Below are 18,879 nucleotides of genomic sequence, written 5' to 3'. Positions count from 1 at the left end.
GTTGGGGTAGAGGTCAGCTTCTACATCTTCGGCGTGGCTGGGGGGATCTATTGGAATTCTTACATCTTGAGAAGGTGAAATGAGGGGTTCCACAAGAGCTGTGGTTTATTTTGCATTTCGGAGAGCTAGTTACTGTCAACTGGAGGGGCTAGTGCAGGATTTACTGTGTTTGGGGGGTGTAATGATTTTGTTTTGTAAAATTTTTAAATGCTAAAAATTTGAATAAAAATACTTTTTTAAAAAAGAGACTGATATAATAGGTTCTGTGGCACTGCTTGCACAGCTGAGCTGACCTTGGCCAGTCCTTCCCATCCGGGCGGTTTGCACTGACACGCCTGCGCGGCCGCTCGCTCTGGGTTTTGTTTTTGTCGGTAGGTGAAGCCGGAGCGCGGGGGGGCGGGGGGTTCATCGTTACCGATCGGAAAACACCGGCCCCCGCCGGCAAATGTTGCTCGTCTCGCTGACTCTCACGTGAACGTTGTGCTGCAGAGTTTCCCCACCCACTCACTCGGTCTGTTTTTTCCACGCAGGTCTCTGCTGGTGGGCACCGTCCGGATTTGACCCTTTCCACCGCTGCCATGTTCACCGCCACCAAGCTGGTCCCGGCCGCAGCAGCGGTAAGTGGCCGTCAAACAGGGAGGCTGCAGGGCAGAGGGGAGCCGGCTCTCCTCCGCCGAGGAAGAGATTCCCGACGGGGGCGTGCTGGCTCCTCTCGTCCTAGGCCCGAGGATTTGTATTTCTCGCCTGTGATTTCCGAAATGTCTGTTGAAAAGCACGTTGCGGAGCTCGGAGCTGATTATTACTGGGAGGGGGGGGGGGGTTTGAAGGTATTAGTTGTGGCAGATACACGGATTTTATTGTCCTTGGGGACTGATTATATTTGGACGAAATCGTTGCAAAATGTCTGCCGTTGGGAAGGGCTTGGCACTTGAATCTCGTCTGTCTCATTTCCTCACAGCCCATCCCCTGAATGTGTCTGTCCTAATATTATAAAAACACTGGACGCTTGGGCATGTCTGTGGAATTCAGAGACATTTGATTGGAGTTCGTCTTTAATTCTTCGACTTTTGATCTCAGGAAGTTTTGCAGTGAAAGTTAGTAAAATGTGACCAATCGTTGAAATGGGTGGACCCTTGCAGTTGGGAATGTGTGCTGAAATACAACCACTGAGAGGAATCATGGGGCCCATGCCCGTGGTGAGTTTGATGACTGGGGACATTTAATGAGGCAGGAAAGCCTCCACCCCAATTGAGCCTGTGGCAGGAAGACTTGTTGATGGACTTCCTACCCAGCCACCAGAGGACTTCATCCCGCTGCCACTGATATTAATTCAGTTATGAATGTGGGCTCACTGTTGCAGCGAGGGTTTGCTTATATGCTCTGAGGGCTGGGCGTCCATCATTGAACTGAACTTAGTGCCTGATCAGGGGACCTGACATCGGGAAGAGTGGCCGGCTGACAGCCAACCCCTGCAGTTACTGCTAAGTACACGAGCTGAGGCCCCTGGCAGACTTTCTGCCGCAGACCTGTTAAGTGCCCGCGTGGCACGTCATAGGGTGGGCCTTCTCAAACAACGGTGATGCAGGGGTCTCATGGTTTTCCAAACAGTGACCAATACTTCCCGTTGCCTCCACAAGATTCTGCCCTTTATATCAAACTAAGGGTGGCATAGAGGTGACTGGGGTCTGACCCTCAGTTGGTAAGAGTTCCACTTTATCTCTTAAGAACATCGGTTGTTGTAAATGCCACTTCAGGCACTGATGAACAGCAGCAGGCTTTCCTGAGATCAAGGAACTAGTTGAGATCTGTCCGCTGAGGCTCTCTCCTTTTTCTGATGCTGAACCTCTCCATCAAGCAGCCTCACATGGATTTTCCTGCTGTGCTCCCTGCTTGGCGAGTCCTCCCCTGTTCGGTTAATACTAGCAATGGTGTGATGATCCCTAGGTTGGCATTCATTGTCCACTTAAGGGTCCCCATTGACAGTCAGACGAAGGGCGTCTACAGGCCTTTCCACCACAGACTTAATTTGGGTAGAGTCAGCAAGGTGACAGGGTCCCTACCTGTCACCTTCCTACCTGATTAAATACCTGCCTGTCACCAAAATCTGCATACTGGAGGGGAATAAATTCCACCCTGGGCCTGTACTTTTGGGATCATCTGCTTGCACTGTTATTCTGGCTGCAGCTAGCATAAACGCTGCATTGTTCTTTTCTTTCCGTCTTTGCTTTTTCCTTCATTCACACTAGAACAAAATAAATATAGGTAGTAGTTTTATTTTCTTACGCTATGCTTCCATGACAAGTAAAGTCAGTTTGGAGCAAAAGTGAAAAGATTAATTCATAGAATAATACAGCACAGAACAATAGGCTGCTTGGCCTCTTTGTGCCTGTGCCGGCTCTTTGGTAAAGGTAACTAATTAATTCCACTGTTTTTTCCACTTCATGTATTTATCCGGTTCTTTTTTGTGGATTATTATTGACTCTGAATTGGGCAGCACGGTGGTGCAGTGGTTAGCATTGCTGTCTCATGGCTCCGAGGTCCCAGGTTCGATCCCGGCCCTGGGTCACTGTCCGTGTGGAGTTTGCACATTCTCCCCGTGCTGACGTGGGTTTCACCCCCACAACCCAAAGATGTGCACGTTAGGTGGATTGGCCACGCTAAATTGCCCCTTAATTGGAAAAAAATGAATTGGGTACTCTAAATTTATTTTTAAAAAACATTATTGACTCTGAATCAGCCTTTCAGACAGTCCAGATAATCATACTCACTGCATTAAAAAAATCTGATCTCACTGGTTCTTTCGAAAGTTATCTGAAGTCTGCGACCTTTGATTACTGATCCTTTTGCCACGAGAAACAGCTTCCTTTATTTACTCTTCCAAACCCATGATGATTTTGATCACCTCTATTAGATCTTCCCTTAACCTCTGCTCTGCGGATAATATGCTCATCTGTTCTAGACTATCCAGGTAACTGAAGGCCCACATCCTGGGTACCATTCTAGTATATTCTCTGAAGCCTCTCCAAAGGTTTCTTTATTAAAGTGTGGTGCCCAGAATTGGCCACAATACAAAATTGGGAGCCTAACCAGAATTTTTAAATGTTTAACATAATTTATTTCATTTTGTGCACTGTGCCTGTTTGAAGCTCAGATTCCATATTTTTATTTAACAACTGTCTCAATTTGTCCTATGGATTTCTGTGCATAAACCCCCAAGTGTCTCTACTCCCACATCCCATTAAAATTATACCATTTAGTTTATATTAACTTTCCTCATTCTTACTGGGTTAAATTGCATCCGCCATTTCCCCTGTCTATGTCCTGAACTCTGTTACTGTCCTGTTCATGGGTTTTGTGTCATTTGAAAACCCAAGTCCAACCCTTGGGGAACTAATGCTGTTTGAAAAACAGTTGGTCACCACCACTCTCTGCTTTCTGTCTCTTGGTCAATTTTGCATCCACATTGCCACTGTCCCACAAGTCTATTATGTGGTACTTTATCAAATGCCTTTTGACTGTCTATATATACGTCAACCACACTACCTTTGTCCACCCTCTGTTACTTCAAATCTGTGCTGAGTGTCATTTATTAACCCATAGGTCTCCAAATGACAATTCATTTTCTATAAGATTATTGTTTCTAAAAGTAAAAACGTGCACTTTTTTCCCCCTTCTATCAAGACTTTCTAAGCACTGCTCTGATAATGAGAAAAACAACTGCTTTGATTTCTAGTTACTGATCTTGAACTGACGATCTGTTATCTAATTCTTTTCCACAGTCTGAGAACATATTTAATCCTTCTTTCCTTTCACAGTCTTAGAAAGTATTGTATATGGTATTTTCAGCTCGACAAAGATGAGATGCAGTGGAAGAGTACCTGCTTTCTACCAATGTACATTTTAGTGCTTAAATAAACCTGTTGCCTTACAGGGTTACTTAAGGATTCTTGACAAAAGTGTTTAGATATATGATTTCTTACTTTTTTTCTTAATTAGGTTCGCTGTGCATCTGGAGCTCTGTACAGACCACTTTCCATGTCAGTCATGTTCACACCAGAGGCTCGGTTTGAAAAAGTAGGTGAATGAACTTGTTGCTTTTAAATGTGCGTCAAACGTTTGAGCAGCGTGCTTCAAAAAGTTTGTCCCTCCCCTTTATTATCTATCTACTTGTTGCTTATCTCCATCAATACTATAGGTTACCAAATCGTTTCATATTACCAGATGACAACCTGTTATCCAAGCTGCTAAGTATCCAAAAGTTACCCAAACATAGACCGTTAGAATCACAGAAAAGTTACAGCACAGGAGACCATTCGGCCCATCTTGTCCATGCCAGCTTGAGGACACCAAGGTGCCCTTTCTAATCCCACCTTCCTGCTCCCGATCTGTAGCCCTGTAGCTTAGAGCACTTAAGGCGCAGATCCAGGTACAAGAGTTTAGTATCTCTGCCTCCACCACCAACTCAGGTTGCAAATTCCAGACACCACAACCCTCTGTTTAAAAAAAAAAAAAAAAAAAAAAAAGTTCTTCCTCATGTCCCCTCCACACCTTCTGCCGCTTATCTTGAATCTATGTCCCTTGGTTCTTGGTTCTAGAATTCTTCACCAAGAGAAACAATTTTATCCTGTCCATTCTTCCCCCTCAATTTTGTACACCTCAATTATGTCATCCCTCAGCTTCTTTGTTCCAAGGAAAATACTCCCAACCTATCTTATCTCTCCTCGTAGCTACACTTTTCTAGTCCTGGCAACGTTCTTGTAAACCTCCTCTGCACTCTCTTGTATGAGGTTGAATCAGACCCTTAACAACCTTGCCATTCTGCTTCACCCTGAATTGAGTTTTCATTCCACATCCTTCCACCACCAAGACTGCCTGCTTCCATTTCTGTAACACCACACATCTCTGCCTTTTCTTAGTTCCGCTGCCAAAACCCTTACCCATGTCTTTGTTATCTGTAAAAATGGACTATTCCAATGCTCTCTTGGCTGGCCTCCCATTTTGCATCCTTTGTTAACTGAAGCTCATCCAAAACTCTTGTTACCTGTATCCTAACTCGTACCAAATTCCATTTACTTGTTACTTCTGTGCTTACTGACCAACATTGGTGCCAGGTCTGGCAAATCTCGATTCTAAATTCTCATTAATGGTCTCCAATCCATCCATGGCCTAGCCCCTCCCTATGTCCTTCACACCTATCACCTTAATGTCTATACCTCCATAATTCTGGCCTCTTGCTCATCCCAACTTTTGATTGCTCCACGATTGGCAGCCATATCTTTAGTTACCTAGACCCAAAGAAATGAAATTTTCACCTTGCCCGTCTTTGCCTTGCTACCTCTCTTCAGGATACTGCGAAGCCTGGATAGAGTGGACATGGAGAGGATGTTTCCACTTGCACGAAAAACTAGAACCAGAGGACACCATCTCAGACTAAAGGGACTATCCTTTAAAACAGAGATGAGGAAGAATTTCTTCAGTCAGAGGGTGGTTAATGTGTGGAACTCTTTGCTGCAGAAGGATGTGGAGGCCAAATCACTGAATGTCTTTAAGATAGAGATAGATAGGTTCTTGATTAATAAAGGGATCAGGGGTTATGGGGGGAACGTAGGAGAATGGGGATGAGAAAATTATCAGCCATGATTAAATTGCAGAGCAGACTCGATGGGCCGAGTGACCTAATTCTGCTCCTGTGTATTATGGACTTCTCTAAGATACTTGTTTTAAAAACTACACCGTTGACCAGGTTTTAATAATATCTTATGTGGCTTAACCATGTTCCAGTGAAGCACTTCAGGATGTTTTACGGGGGGGTGGGAGGGGTGGGTGCGCGTGCACGGGTGTACCACTGGACCTGTGGAGTAACGAGCCATCGTCCCACCCCATGATTGCACAACAGAAACTATGTTTACTTATTATTTGTTAACAGGCATGACACTTCAGAAGAGTGAACAGAAAGTTAGTACTTTTTTTCATAGAATTCTCATAAAACCCACCGCTGATAAAACTGCTCAATCTGATGAGGGCTCTGATTTGGATAGTTGAGAGTTTGTCTGGTAGAATGGAATATAGGCTGCAGAATTACTAGACAACACGTATCTGAATACATTGAGTCATCAAATTTAATGTGAAATAAATTGTACTTGCTGTACTTATACACTGAAAGTTTCCTGTATGAGTATACAGATTGCCAGTAGAATGGTGCACTCACCCTTTTGACCAGATATGTTGGTCTGTTCATTCATGCCAAAAATGTAATTTGAATTACTTGTATTCTGCACCTATGGGAATATTAATATTTCTTAACTCCGATTTTCAGCTCCCTTAAAGTTTTATGTTGCCTTGAAATTAATTTGTTTCCTTTATTTCAAAAATAAAATACAACGGGAAACGTTTCTGTGGTCCTCAAGGACTTTAATGTAATTTAATGTTTTATCTTTTATAAATTTCTCATTTTTTCACATACCTATATTCCAAAGACTTATTGTGTGTCCTCTGATAATGCTGCCCTATAACCAGACACTAGAATGAAGTAGCAATAGAGTTGAACTTACTCTTTCTCTCAGCCTTCCAACCTCTTCCACTTGGTCAAGACGTATTTCATAACTACCAAAACCTTTTTTCAGTGATTTTAATTTTAGAATCATATGTATGTAGAATTGTAATTGCAGATCTGCATACTAACCAAAATTAGGGTGCTCAAGATATGGCATCCAATATGTTATTGGCTTCTGAGAACAGACTTGGTGTCAAATCTGTTCTTCGAAGATATACTTAAAATTCTTCAAATATTGAAAGTTTATATTTAAAGACAAAAATAGTGCAAAGTTTGCATTTAATTGATTCTTCTTCCCTGTTATACAATAATGATACATGAAAATCTCAGTTGGATGAATCATGATTCATTTATTTCTATCTATAGTGGTAATTGAAATTTAAAAATAATGTTGAGTTTAAAGCCCCCAAAACATGATTTTTCTTTAGTCCTTCAGTCTGCAATACTGGTTAACTGTGAAGGAACATTTTAATACAATGGAATTTAAATATTTGTTTAGATAGAGACTCAATGTTTTATAGTGTTCTGAAACAGTTGTTCAATTGGTTTAGTCCCGTTCTGATGACCTGTACTCTCAACTGTATGGTACAGTGGTTCAGTCTTTGAATTTGTGCATGAGAATTGAATTTGAAAAGCGCAAGTGTTGTTGGTGAATGCGTGAAACAATGGCAGGCAGAAAGTAATAACAAAATAGGCTGATTGGTTATATCATGATCTTTATACAATCCCATTTGATGTTACAACTGGACGGGAAGATCCCAGAATGGAACCCTGGCTCAAAAGTCTAACTTTTTAAAATAAAACGGAGGAACAGGGTCACAGGACCCCTAATTAGTTTTAACAACAAAAATCATTTATTAAACGTGAAAAGTTAGATTATTATACAATACTCCTTTACTCCCCCTTAGCCTAACAATTACAGATTTCAAAATCTAACACTGATTACAAACTACAACTAAGCTACAATAGTCTCATTGATACACTTGTATTCCATAGGCTGTAGTAAAATATCACAAACCTGAAAATCACTCCTGATATCTTTCCGGCATCTCGGCCTTTTTTTCAGCTCTGTCTGTCTTTACCGAACAGCGCTCTTCAGACCTCTTGGCAATTTGTCTTTATTTCTCTAGTTTCCTTAAGTAGCTGCTCTTCAGCTCTCTGCACTTATTTTCTTAACCATTACTCCATGGTATGGCTTTTCTTCTGGCAGAGCCAAAAGAGATGTTCCCTCTTTAGCCTTCTAAACCAACTACTTCTAGCAGAGCTGTGAGAGCTGCATTCTCTCTCACTGCTATTTTCAACTGCCAACAAATTCAGTTGAAGCTAAGCTTCTCTACCATACAAGGCCCCAGTTGTTAAGCAACACCCACATGTTTATGCCTTTTATTTATTCTTCATGCCATAGCTCTCTCTAAAGCGCAATAGAAATATTGTTGGAACTTAACCAACCCCCAACAAACACATGCTTTTGTCCTGCACAAATCACCTTTGTCCCACACAAATCTAACTATAGGTTTTACCCCACCAGGCGTGCTAGAGGATTTCAATATTTATCAGTACCTTAGTAAAAGTATTGCACCTGTGTGCACATAACCTTTCAGTCGGCTGGACAGGACAACGAGAGTAGGCAGGAATGTGGGTTGAGGTTGCAATCAGATCAGCCACAATCTACTTGAATGGTGGAGGTTGCTCGAGGAGCTGAGTGGTCTACTCCTGCTCCTAATTCGTATGCTCGTATGTAATTTTTAATGCAACGTTACTGCAATTTTTAACAAGGGTGTCTAGGACTTGTAGGATACTGAGGCGGTATACCAAGTTCTTACTGGGAATGATGGTCAACAACAACAATTTATATAGCAACTTTAATATACTGAGCTTCACAGGAGTATTATAAAACGGTATGACACTGAGCCACAGAAGGAGATATTAAGTCAAATGACAAAAAGCTTGTTCAAAGAGGTGGGTTTACTGTAGTGTCTTAAATGAGGAAAGGGAGCAAGAGAGGCAGAAATTGGAGGGAGGGAATTGACGAACCTGGGCCAAGGCAACTGAAGGCATACCCACAATGATGGAGCAATTAAAATTCTGAATGCACAAAAGATCCAAATTAGAAGAGTGTAGATGTCTCGAAGGGTTGTGAGGCTCGAGGAGAATACAGTGATGGGGAGGATTTCGAGACCAGGTGAGAATTTTAAAATCAGTGTTGCTTAGTCAGTGAGCCCAAGGATGACAGGGAAACAGAGCTTTCTTTGAGTTAAGACATGGGCAGCAGAGTTTTGGATGACTAAGTTTATGAAGAATAGAATGCAGGAGACCAACCAGGAATGCATTGGAATAGTCAAATCCAGAGGTAGCAAAGGCATTAATGAGGCTCTTAGCAGCAGCTGAGGTGAGACAGGGCAAAGTCAGGCAATGTTGTAGATGTGAAAATACGCTGTTGGCACCAGGAAGCTTCTCTTTGGATCATATGTGACACCAAGATTGCGAACCAATTGGCTTCATGCTACTAACTTGCCAGTGAGAGGGACAGAGTCAATTACCAGAGAACAGAGTTTGGACCTACGATGGCTTCAGTCTTTCCAACATTTAATTAAAGAAATTCCTGCTCATCTAGTACTGGATGTCAGATAAGCAGTCTGATAATTTAGCAACAGGAGAGGTGATGGTGATGTAGATTTGAGTGATGGTGATGTAGAGCTGAGTGTCATCAGCGTACATGTAAAAAGTAAGTTTGTGCTTTTGAATGATGTTGCTGAGGGGCAGAATGTAGATGAGAAATAGAATTGTGGCCAAGGATAGATTCTTGGGGGACACAAGGTAATGGTGCAGGATTAGGAAGAGAAGCCATTAGTGATTAGATAGATAAGAATGAAATCCTGTAGCTGCATCCCCGAATAGGCACCGGAATGTGGCGACTAGGGGCTTTTCACCGTAACTTCATTTGAAGCCTACTTGTGACAATAAGCAATTTTTATTTCTGAATTAAACTAGAACTTCAGTAATGTGGGAAGATTGAACAAACTGGAATTATTCTCAAGATTAAGGGGAAATTTAAAAGAGGTATTCAAAATTATAGAGCAAGTAGGGAGAAACTGTTTTGTTTGGCAAGAAAAGTCATACATTTAAAATAACTGAAAAGAATTAGAGAGAACATTAGTTTTTGCCCTCAAAGGGTTGTTGAAATCTGGATGCACCACCTGAAGGCTGGTGGAATCCGAGTCAATAACCTTTCAAAAGATTATCGAGATGTACTTGGAGGACTAAATAGTAGGGCTATGGGGAGTGGGACTAAATTGAATAGTTCTTTCAATGAGCTGACACAGTTGCAACTGGCTGAATGACCTCCTTTGGGGTCTATCTTTGTTCTCCAAGGTGATTCCGGACTACATGGTGATGTTGACAGAGGAGAGATAAGCCCGTTTTTATACTGATCTGATTCAGCTAGACCCTGCAATGGAGGGTTAAGGTAGTTATGCACCAGATACACACAAACTTGGATTTGAGGGAGAGCTTTATCGAAGGGAATGACCAGAATCCAACAAGGATACCTGTGCCAGAGATGGAGATGAGGAAATGTTTGAGCATGTCATTTCCCTAAAGCTTCTTCCCTGTTGCTGGTTTCCTGACAAAATCAACAACTTATTTTCTTAAATCTTATAGAATTAAAAATAGATTTAAAGAAAAATTCCAGTTTGCAGTGCTGGGAAATTACCGTAGAAGGAGGAGCTCACTTAGAGGGGTGGTTGTAGAATGGGGAGGATAGGTACAAAGCCAGAGGTTTGACGGGTTATCAACTTGTGTCCACAATGGGGTTGTGAAAACAGGACACTGCAGCTGGCACGCTCAAGGAAAATAGCACAGAGACAGATGTAAAGCATGGAGAACTGAGAGAGAGACTTGCTGAGGTAAAGGGCAAGATAAGTGTAGCATGTCATCATCTATAAGAAGGCTTGTCAATCTAATGACGGGCAACATTGGGGGGTGGCGGGGGGGGCATTCGTTTCCCTGATGCATAAAATTGTCAAGTCTGCATTGCACCACGAGAAGTGGTGCGAGGTGTACAAATCTCACCACCAGAGGTTTTCTATAAACGTTGAGTTCGGGTGACGCAGTGGTAGCACTGCAGTCTCACAGCGCCGAGGTCCCAGGTTCGACCCCGGCTCTGGGTAACTGTCCGGGTGGAATTTGCACGTTCTCCCCGTGTTTGCGTGGGTTTCGTCCCCACAACCCAAAGATGTGCAAGGTAGCTGGATTGAACACGCTAAAATCGCCCCTTAATTGGAAAAAAATGAATTGGGTACTCTAAATTTTTTTTAAAAAATGTTCAGTTGAGTGTTCCTCAAAAATCATCATGTGTGATGTTGACAGCAAGTGCATACCACATGTATAAGTTTCAAAGTATTTATTGTATAGAAAACCATTTTTAAAAAAATGTCTATTTCTGAATTAATTCTAGGGAAACACAACACTTTTGAGAAGGACGCAGAGCAAGAATTCATTTATTCAAGAAGTATTCAGAGAGCTCCAGACAAGTGCTACAAGGGCGGATATTGACACTGCTGCAAAGTTTATTGGTGCTGGAGCTGCCACAGTCGGAGTGGCAGGTTCTGGGGCTGGAATTGGAACCGTTTTTGGTAGTCTTATTATTGGCTACGCCAGGTAATCTTAACATGCTCAGCGTATTCAGAATATTTTCATGAAAATAGCCTGCTCTGTAATAGGACCTTCATGAACACCGGTTGTGTTGTAGAAAATTGTCCATTATATTTTTCATTTATTCCTGAGTGTTGACCCTTGCTAAGGTATTGTGGACCACAAGGGGCATTGCAGCTGACCCTTCCACCAACCAAACTTGACACATGCATTTTTAACAGAAGCTGCTGGATGATTGTGATTTCCCAACTGAAATCATCTGCATAATATATTATCAAATACTCTTATTTGTCTCACTGTTAAACTCACCTACATGTGCTGATTCTTAGAACCCTTCCCTCCCAGAACCTCAACTGTAGTAGCCCTTCTCTCCTTTCTTCTCCCTTTCCTTTTAACATCTTCAGGTTTTTGAAAATTTCAGATGGGTAGCACCCAATTGCTACTAAATTTACCTAGTCTTCTTTCTTGGTCTTAGTGATCGTGGATAATGTGGCTTTCATTGAATCCAGGAAAAAGTGCTGGTATGTCAGACAGGAAAGAAAGAAACTAAAAAAAATAGAAATTGAAGATACTGAAAGCAATTTACAGCAGCTGAGGTAAAAAGAAACTACAGATTGGAACCTACAAATAAACTAAGTAATGTAGGGAACGATAAGATTAAAGTCATTTTCAGAAAGGTTGATTTCAGTTGTAATATATATTGGTGGTGCATCCAGTCACTTTCTCCCACAACCACTTGCTTTCTAAATTCTGCTGCTTCCTTGATATAGTTTTAAGAATGAGTGCGTGTGATGATTGCAAAAAGAAGTGCACGATAATTTTTGCACTGCCAATCATGAAATAAAAAAGACATTAATGTTTTACGAGTTATCATGGCCAGTTTGAGAAATCAACTGTCTGATGACAGAATGCTTGAAAAGAGCTTTTTAGCATAAGGAATGGATCAAGAGTTTCCTAGATCAAGTAGCAAGGTTACCCAGGAGCTTATGTTGGTGTATCACTTTGAGTCCGATAGTTATGCTGTGAAAGCTATCCTGCTTTATATAAGTGCACATTTTAAGCCCCCTGCAATTCTATTTTTTCTTGGAAGTATGTGCTTGATCAGTTTTAAATTACTATGAATAGATTCTTCAACCAAATCTACTCTTTCCAACTTCTGAACGGTAGTATTATTAAAGAATTCATGCAATTAACTTCTTCCCCAAAATCTTGCCATTTAAAAAAATTATTGGTGCTACATTATCCCCTTCTGTGCATAATTGCTGTTGCTCCAAGCCATTGTGTTGCTCTTTTACCCATGTTCTCCATGTCAGTTGCTTCCCTTCCCTTCCTTCCATTTTCTGTCTTTGCCACTCTTGCCAAGCCCTGTCAACCATATCCTGCAGCGGCTCCCTGTTCTCATTGTCAACCCAGGCACTCATAACAGGTCTTCGACTTCTGTATTTCCATCTGGGGCATTGTTACCCATATCATTTGTGGCACATGCTGCATATTATATCCCAGTAGTCACCCATAGCACTGACATCTCTTCAGATGGTGTATTATTTATCTGACCTGCTCCAATGCAATAAATTTCTCTTAGCCTCCTGCCATCGTCCTACAAATTTTACACACATTGGAACAAGGCCTTCCCATCTGCAACCTTGAAGGAGGTATCTTGGGCCTGACCAAAAGCTGACTCACTATGAATCATGTGAAGATTATTGTTCCTGGTTTTAATTTCTACCGTATCTCCTACTGAAGAACCTAGTGATGGCTTGGCACTGATCTCCATGACTCAGTGTTGGCTTATCCCTGACACTTGTTCATATTCAAATACCATCTCCTCTGTCACTTATCCCACATTCGCTGCAAGATTTTCCTTATCACTTACAAAATACCTTGCGCAGTGAGTCTCTTCACTGTTGTTTTCCCTCAATTCTTCCATTGAACAACTCTTGCATAGCATCTTCAATTTCCCACCTGCACTAGCCTTTACCCAACTTTCCTGACCATACCTCCCTCAGTCTTGTGCTCCTATTGACTTCCTCCACCCATAATTGGACACCCTTTGATCTTAAGACTTGAGTTATCTTTCCACTGACAATTGTCTCCTCCAATCTGTCCTTGTTTGCATTCTTCTACACAGCTCCCCATCTTTCGTATAGCTGTCTACTCTTGCATCCTTCCCCCAGGCCCAACTCCAACCCCCCTCCATACTTCATCCTCCTTGTCAAATACCTTTAAACTTAACTGGTTTATGGCAGCTAGTTTACCTATCTTTGACAGAGTTGCCCTTGACCAGGGGGCACGCAGAACTACATGGATATTACCCAGCTTGAGCTGAAAGGCTGGGCAAGATGAGATCACTTAGATTTCCAGGTAAGTAATTTTCAGCAGAGTGGCAATCCGACTCAGTTGCCACGCCATCAAATGTTATGCCCGGGGTCATGTGCAAAGTAATGTGCAGTTATACTGCCCCCTCTCTGACAAATTCCTGGAGCATGGTAGTGACTCCAACTACATTTTCCATCTAATCTCCTCTGACATTTAAAGTGAAGAGTTAGACAATTTTATATTCAAAATCAGGGTAACCTACACAGCTGCCTGTACCATTTGGTATGCCCCATTTCTTCCTTGCTTCCTCCCCCACCCTGCGGTCACACCCAGAGGTCCATGACCTGCGCTTTGATCGACTCCTGCTTCCTCTGCTCTACAACCTGTTGCAATCCTTCATTACTGACACTGCTCCTTCAGCATTCCTGATCTCTCTCTTTTCCCCCCCACCCACCCCCAATCCATCAAAAAGGTCACTCAGTTAATTTATTTTCTGGGTAACACCCTATCTCTAATCTTTCCTTTTCTGTTAAATCCAAGATTGTATTATTTTCTCGTTTTACCACAGCTTGTATTTTTTCCTCAACCCTCTAATTGTTTTCAGAACCAGCAACAACCCCATTCTCCTTCAATGCCTTTCTTCTATAGGCCACCTCTAGTGGCACTGCTTTCTTCTGGTTCCAATCCAATATTATGTAACAAAGATACAAAATCTCTAATGATTTCGCCTCTTGTGCCAGTAAGATAATTTCTGAAGTTCTCAGCCCCCACCCCCGAAAATCAAGTCGACATAGTCCCAGATGACTATAGGCTGCCCTTTGACGGGTGGTGATTTAACCAACAAGGGGCAAGGTTGAGCAGGCAGTCCTTCATGAATAACCTCCACAGTATGGGAATTGAACCCATGCTGTTAACCTCACTTTGCATCACGGACCAGCTGTCCAGCCAACTGAGCTAAATTCAAGCTTTGCTTCCATTCCAGACCTTCCGTTAAATAAATCGGTACACCCACTTCCTTGAATACAAAGGAATATTTTACAGTTTAAGCAAGAGATTTCTGCCTTAATTTAAACATGGAATATAGTAATATGCGTCTGAGGATAATCTAATAGAAAACTGCAGTTTGTTTTCTCCTTTTTAAAATGTATCATTTTCATTCTTCTTGCAACATTCCTAAACCAAAAAGCTTATGCCACTGTTGTGGCAATTTGCAAGAGTAGCTAGAGGTTATGATTGAATACCTGAATTTGGGGACAGCTCTCATCTGGACTGTGTGTGACTAGATATCCTATCACTTTTTGTGTGGTATATTTTTAATGCTGTGATCACATGCAGTCAATAGTAAATAAACAATAGTTTTACTTTTCAGTTGAGGATATGAAATTGAGACTTCTAGGTACAAGGTTACAGTTTAGAATTTAATGATGCCTTTTTTTCTTGTAGAAATCCATCTCTGAAGCAGCAGTTATTCTCGTATGCTATACTTGGATTTGCCTTGTCTGAAGCAATGGGACTCTTCTGTTTAATGGTCGCTTTCCTGATTTTGTTTGCTATGTAAAATTTGTTGATGAATAGCCTAATCAAGTACAAATGTAATATTTCACCATGGCTCCCACAAATATTTGCGTTGTTATCGTGGAAATGTACATTTCCTAACTCTGTCAAATGTTCCAATAAATCCTAATACAAATAATGTGTGTTTATTTTAAGGTACAAACTTTGCAGTTTGAGACTAATCTACTGATTGCTATGATCTCCATTGATTTGTGTAGCTCTGTAAAAATAATAAAACTGATTATCTGGAGTAAATTGAGGATTGTTTGTACAATAATCTAAAGAATTAATCTGTATGCAAAAAGGAAAGATCTGCCCAACCATCCTTGACTTATTTTGACTTGAGATCAATCGCAGTTGGACTGTGTCGTGTGCCTAGACATACAAAGGCATTTGACACAGATCTACATAAAAGGCCATTTGTTCAGGTTTATCCTGAATCTCTATGACTTTACGTTTGAGAACAGATAAGAAATTTGAAAGGCTAGAAAATGGATATATTTTCTGGAGATTTTTGAGCACTGAGTGGGATTTTTAAAAAATTTGTTCTTGGGATGTGGGTGTTGCTGGCTGAGCCAGCATTTGTTATCCATCCCTAAGTGCCCTTGAACTGAGTGGCTTGCAATGCTGTGGGGGTCTGGAATCAAGTGTAGGCCACACTGGCTAAGGATGGCAGATTTCCTTCACTGAAGGACATTAGTGAATCAGATGGATTTTTACGACAATTGGCAATGGTTTCATGGTCATTAGGCTTTTAATTCCACATTTTTATTGAATTCAAGTTTCACCATCTGCTATGGTGAGATTAGAACCTGGGACCACAGGGCATTACCCTGGGTCTCTAGTCCTGCACACTGCTATGCCAGCACCTCCTTGGTGCTCAAGGGATTGGTATTGGGGCCACTTATTTGCAATGTTCATCAATATCTTGGATTGAGAAATTCAGTGTAAACTTGTCAAATGTAAAACTGGTAGTTGATTTATGATGGATCAGAAAATATAATGATTTGGACAAATATGTAAGTGGGCACAACAATGACATTACATTTAATATAGAAAAATACACATAGGAAGACTAATGCTTGACAGTCCATCATATTGTTGCAATAGTGGTTGAGTAACCAAGATGTTTTAATAGACTCTGTTCCATATGTTCAATCATGGCAGAACAGCAACCAATAAAGCTAATAGAATAAAACTACTTTGGAGGGCTGAATATATAAAATAAAAAACAGAAACTGCAGGAATCACTAAGGAAATTGGGTAGCATCTAGAGAGGAAAAAGGGAGCTAAGTCTCAGGTTGGTGACCTATCATTGAATAGCTGAGTTATAAAGAATGATTGAAGAAACAGACTTTGAGAAAGATGTACAATTATTGAGAGTTTGGAAGAGGGTTAGAAAATTGATTTCTGAATTTGGAGGGCTAAGTTGAGGGCAGATTATTTTATTTGGAAGTTACGCTTTGGAAGAGGACATGGAAAGGTTTAGTATTTTCACAAATGTGGATCATTTAAGTTTAGAAAAGTTCCTGTTCGTTCAAAGACTTGGGTCAACTTAAAACCAAGAGCATCAAAAACAGCAAATTTGGAAATAGAGGGAGTGAATAAAGAGCCTACCCCTTAATTATTCCTCAATGCAGAATGAAGGCAAACATTTAGCAATTAAATTTGAAGTGTAAATGCATTATTCTGGCTCCTTGAACCACTTATGCATACCCCCCTCCCTCGTCTCCAACCAGCATGAGAAGGTCCTGAATTCCTTTTGTCACTAATCTATTATTGTCCCAAGTAGGCTTACATTAAGACTGCAATGAAGTTACTGAGAAAACCCCTAGCCGCCACACTTCTGGCGCCTGTTCAGGTACACTGAGGGAGAATTCAGAATGTCCAATTCACCTAACAGCAGTCTTTCGGGACTTGTGGGAGGAAACCGGAGCACCCAGAGGAAACCCGGGGAGAACGTGCAGATTCCATGCAGACAGTGACCCAAGCTGGGAATCCAACCTGGGACCCTGGCGCTGTGAAGCAACAGTGGTAGGTGCTACGAAGCCACTGTGCTGCCCACTGGGGTCATCTGATCCTGCCAGATCCTTCCCATCCCTGCCTAGCCAAACTTAAAGGTTCCCTGCTGACATAGCCTGAACTTGACTTTCTCTCCAATCTGTATTCATCTTGTGTACATATTCCACCTCGGCAGGGATGGGAAGGATCTGGCAGGATCAGATGACCCCAGTGGGCAGCACAGTGGCTTCATAGCACCTAAGTAATGTACAAATTGACCCTATTCCTTTCTAGTTGCTGAACCACCCAACTTCCTTTCGTTGGGCACCCAAGCTAGCTGATATTTTATCGGTTCCCTCTGCTTGAGTAGGGATCCCCTCCCTTTCAAATCTGTTATTGCCTCTGAAAATCCATTCACAAACAATGGGGGAGGAATATTTTGGTGTGCTATTCCAGACTTGCGTTGTTTACTGTAGAAGAGTGCTGCAGATCGCTACCTGCGTGGTATTCGATGATATTAAAGCACTGCATTCAGGTCGTGGCCCGCACCCCTGGGAAATTGATACAAGTCTGTAGTGCTGGTAGAAGGGGCATGAATACACTCAATGGGGAGACATTGAAACACAAAAAGAGACCTTGGGAGGACCATCAATTTTACCGCATGCACTCTGCCTGCCAGTGAGAGCGGCAGCATATCCCACCTCTTGAAATCCTCCTCCATCTGCTCCACCAGCCGCGTCAGATTGAGTTTGTGTAGAGTTCCCCAGCTCTTGGCTACCTGAATCCCCAAATATCGGAAGCTCCTTTCCACTCTACTTAACGGCAGGGCGTCTATCCCTCTTCCCTGATCCCCAGGGTGTACTACGAAAAGCTCACTCTTCCCCACATTTAGCCTATATCCCGAAAAATCTCCAAACTCCCTCAATATCTGCATAACCTCTGTAGTCCCCTCTACAAGATCCGCCACATATAGCAGTAGGTCATCTGCGTAGAGTGACACTCGATGTTCCTCTCCCCCTCTAACCACCCCCCTCCATTTCTTAGAGTCTCTCAACGCTATGGCCAGTGGTTCAATTGCCAACGCGAACAGTAATGGGGACAGGGGGCACCCCTGCCTTGTTCCCCTATGTAACCGAAAATACTCCGATCTTTGCCGATTTGTGACTACACTTGCCACTGGGGCCCCATATAGGAGTCTGACCCAACTGACAAACTCCTCCCCGAACCTCCTCAACACCTCCCATAGATACTCCCACTCTACCCTATCGAATGCCTTCTCTGCATCCATCGCCAATACTATCTCTGCCTCCCCCTCCGCTGGGGGCATCATTATCACCCCCAACAGCCGTCGCACATTGACTTCATTGTCTCCCCTTTACAAACCCTGTCTGGTCTTCATGCACCACCCCCGGGACACAATCCTCGATGCCAGCATTTTTGCCAGCAACTTGGCGTCTACGTTCAGGAGTGAGATAGGCCTATATGACCCGCATTGCAGCGGATCTTTGTCCCGCTTCAGGATTAGTGATATCGTCGCCTCCGACATTGTCGGAGGTAGAGTCCCCCCTTCTCTGGCCTCATTAAAGGTTCTCGCCAGCAGCGGGGCCAACAAGTCCACATATTTCCTATAAAATTCCATCGGGAACCCGTCTGGTCCCGGGACCTTCCCTGCCTGCATGTTCTCCAGCCCTTTAATCACCTCATCCACCTCAATTGGCGCCCCCAGACCTGCCACCTTCTGCTTCTCCAGCCTCGGAAACCTTAGTTGGTCCAGAAACTGTTGCATTCCCTCTTTTCCCTCC

General features: G+C 42.4%; 1 protein-coding gene across 1 annotated transcript; it reads left to right on the top strand.

Annotated features, from left to right (window-relative positions):
- The first annotated feature begins 421 nt into the window (after window positions 1–421).
- Window positions 422–15,331, top strand: LOC140391777 (ATP synthase F(0) complex subunit C3, mitochondrial-like). Its single transcript, XM_072476644.1, has 4 exons — window positions 422–617; window positions 3,997–4,074; window positions 11,010–11,212; window positions 14,966–15,331. The coding sequence occupies exons 1-4, from the start codon at window positions 579–581 to the stop codon at window positions 15,078–15,080; spliced, it is 435 nt and encodes a 144-aa protein (XP_072332745.1). The 5' UTR covers window positions 422–578; the 3' UTR covers window positions 15,081–15,331.
- The last annotated feature ends 3,548 nt before the right edge of the window (window positions 15,332–18,879 follow it).

The sequence above is a fragment of the Scyliorhinus torazame genome, chromosome 2, assembly GCF_047496885.1.
Source record: "Scyliorhinus torazame isolate Kashiwa2021f chromosome 2, sScyTor2.1, whole genome shotgun sequence".
Classification (NCBI taxonomy): Eukaryota; Metazoa; Chordata; class Chondrichthyes; order Carcharhiniformes; family Scyliorhinidae; genus Scyliorhinus; species Scyliorhinus torazame.
The sequence above is the reverse complement of the archived record's forward strand: the minus strand, read 5'-3'. Positions and strand labels throughout refer to the sequence as shown.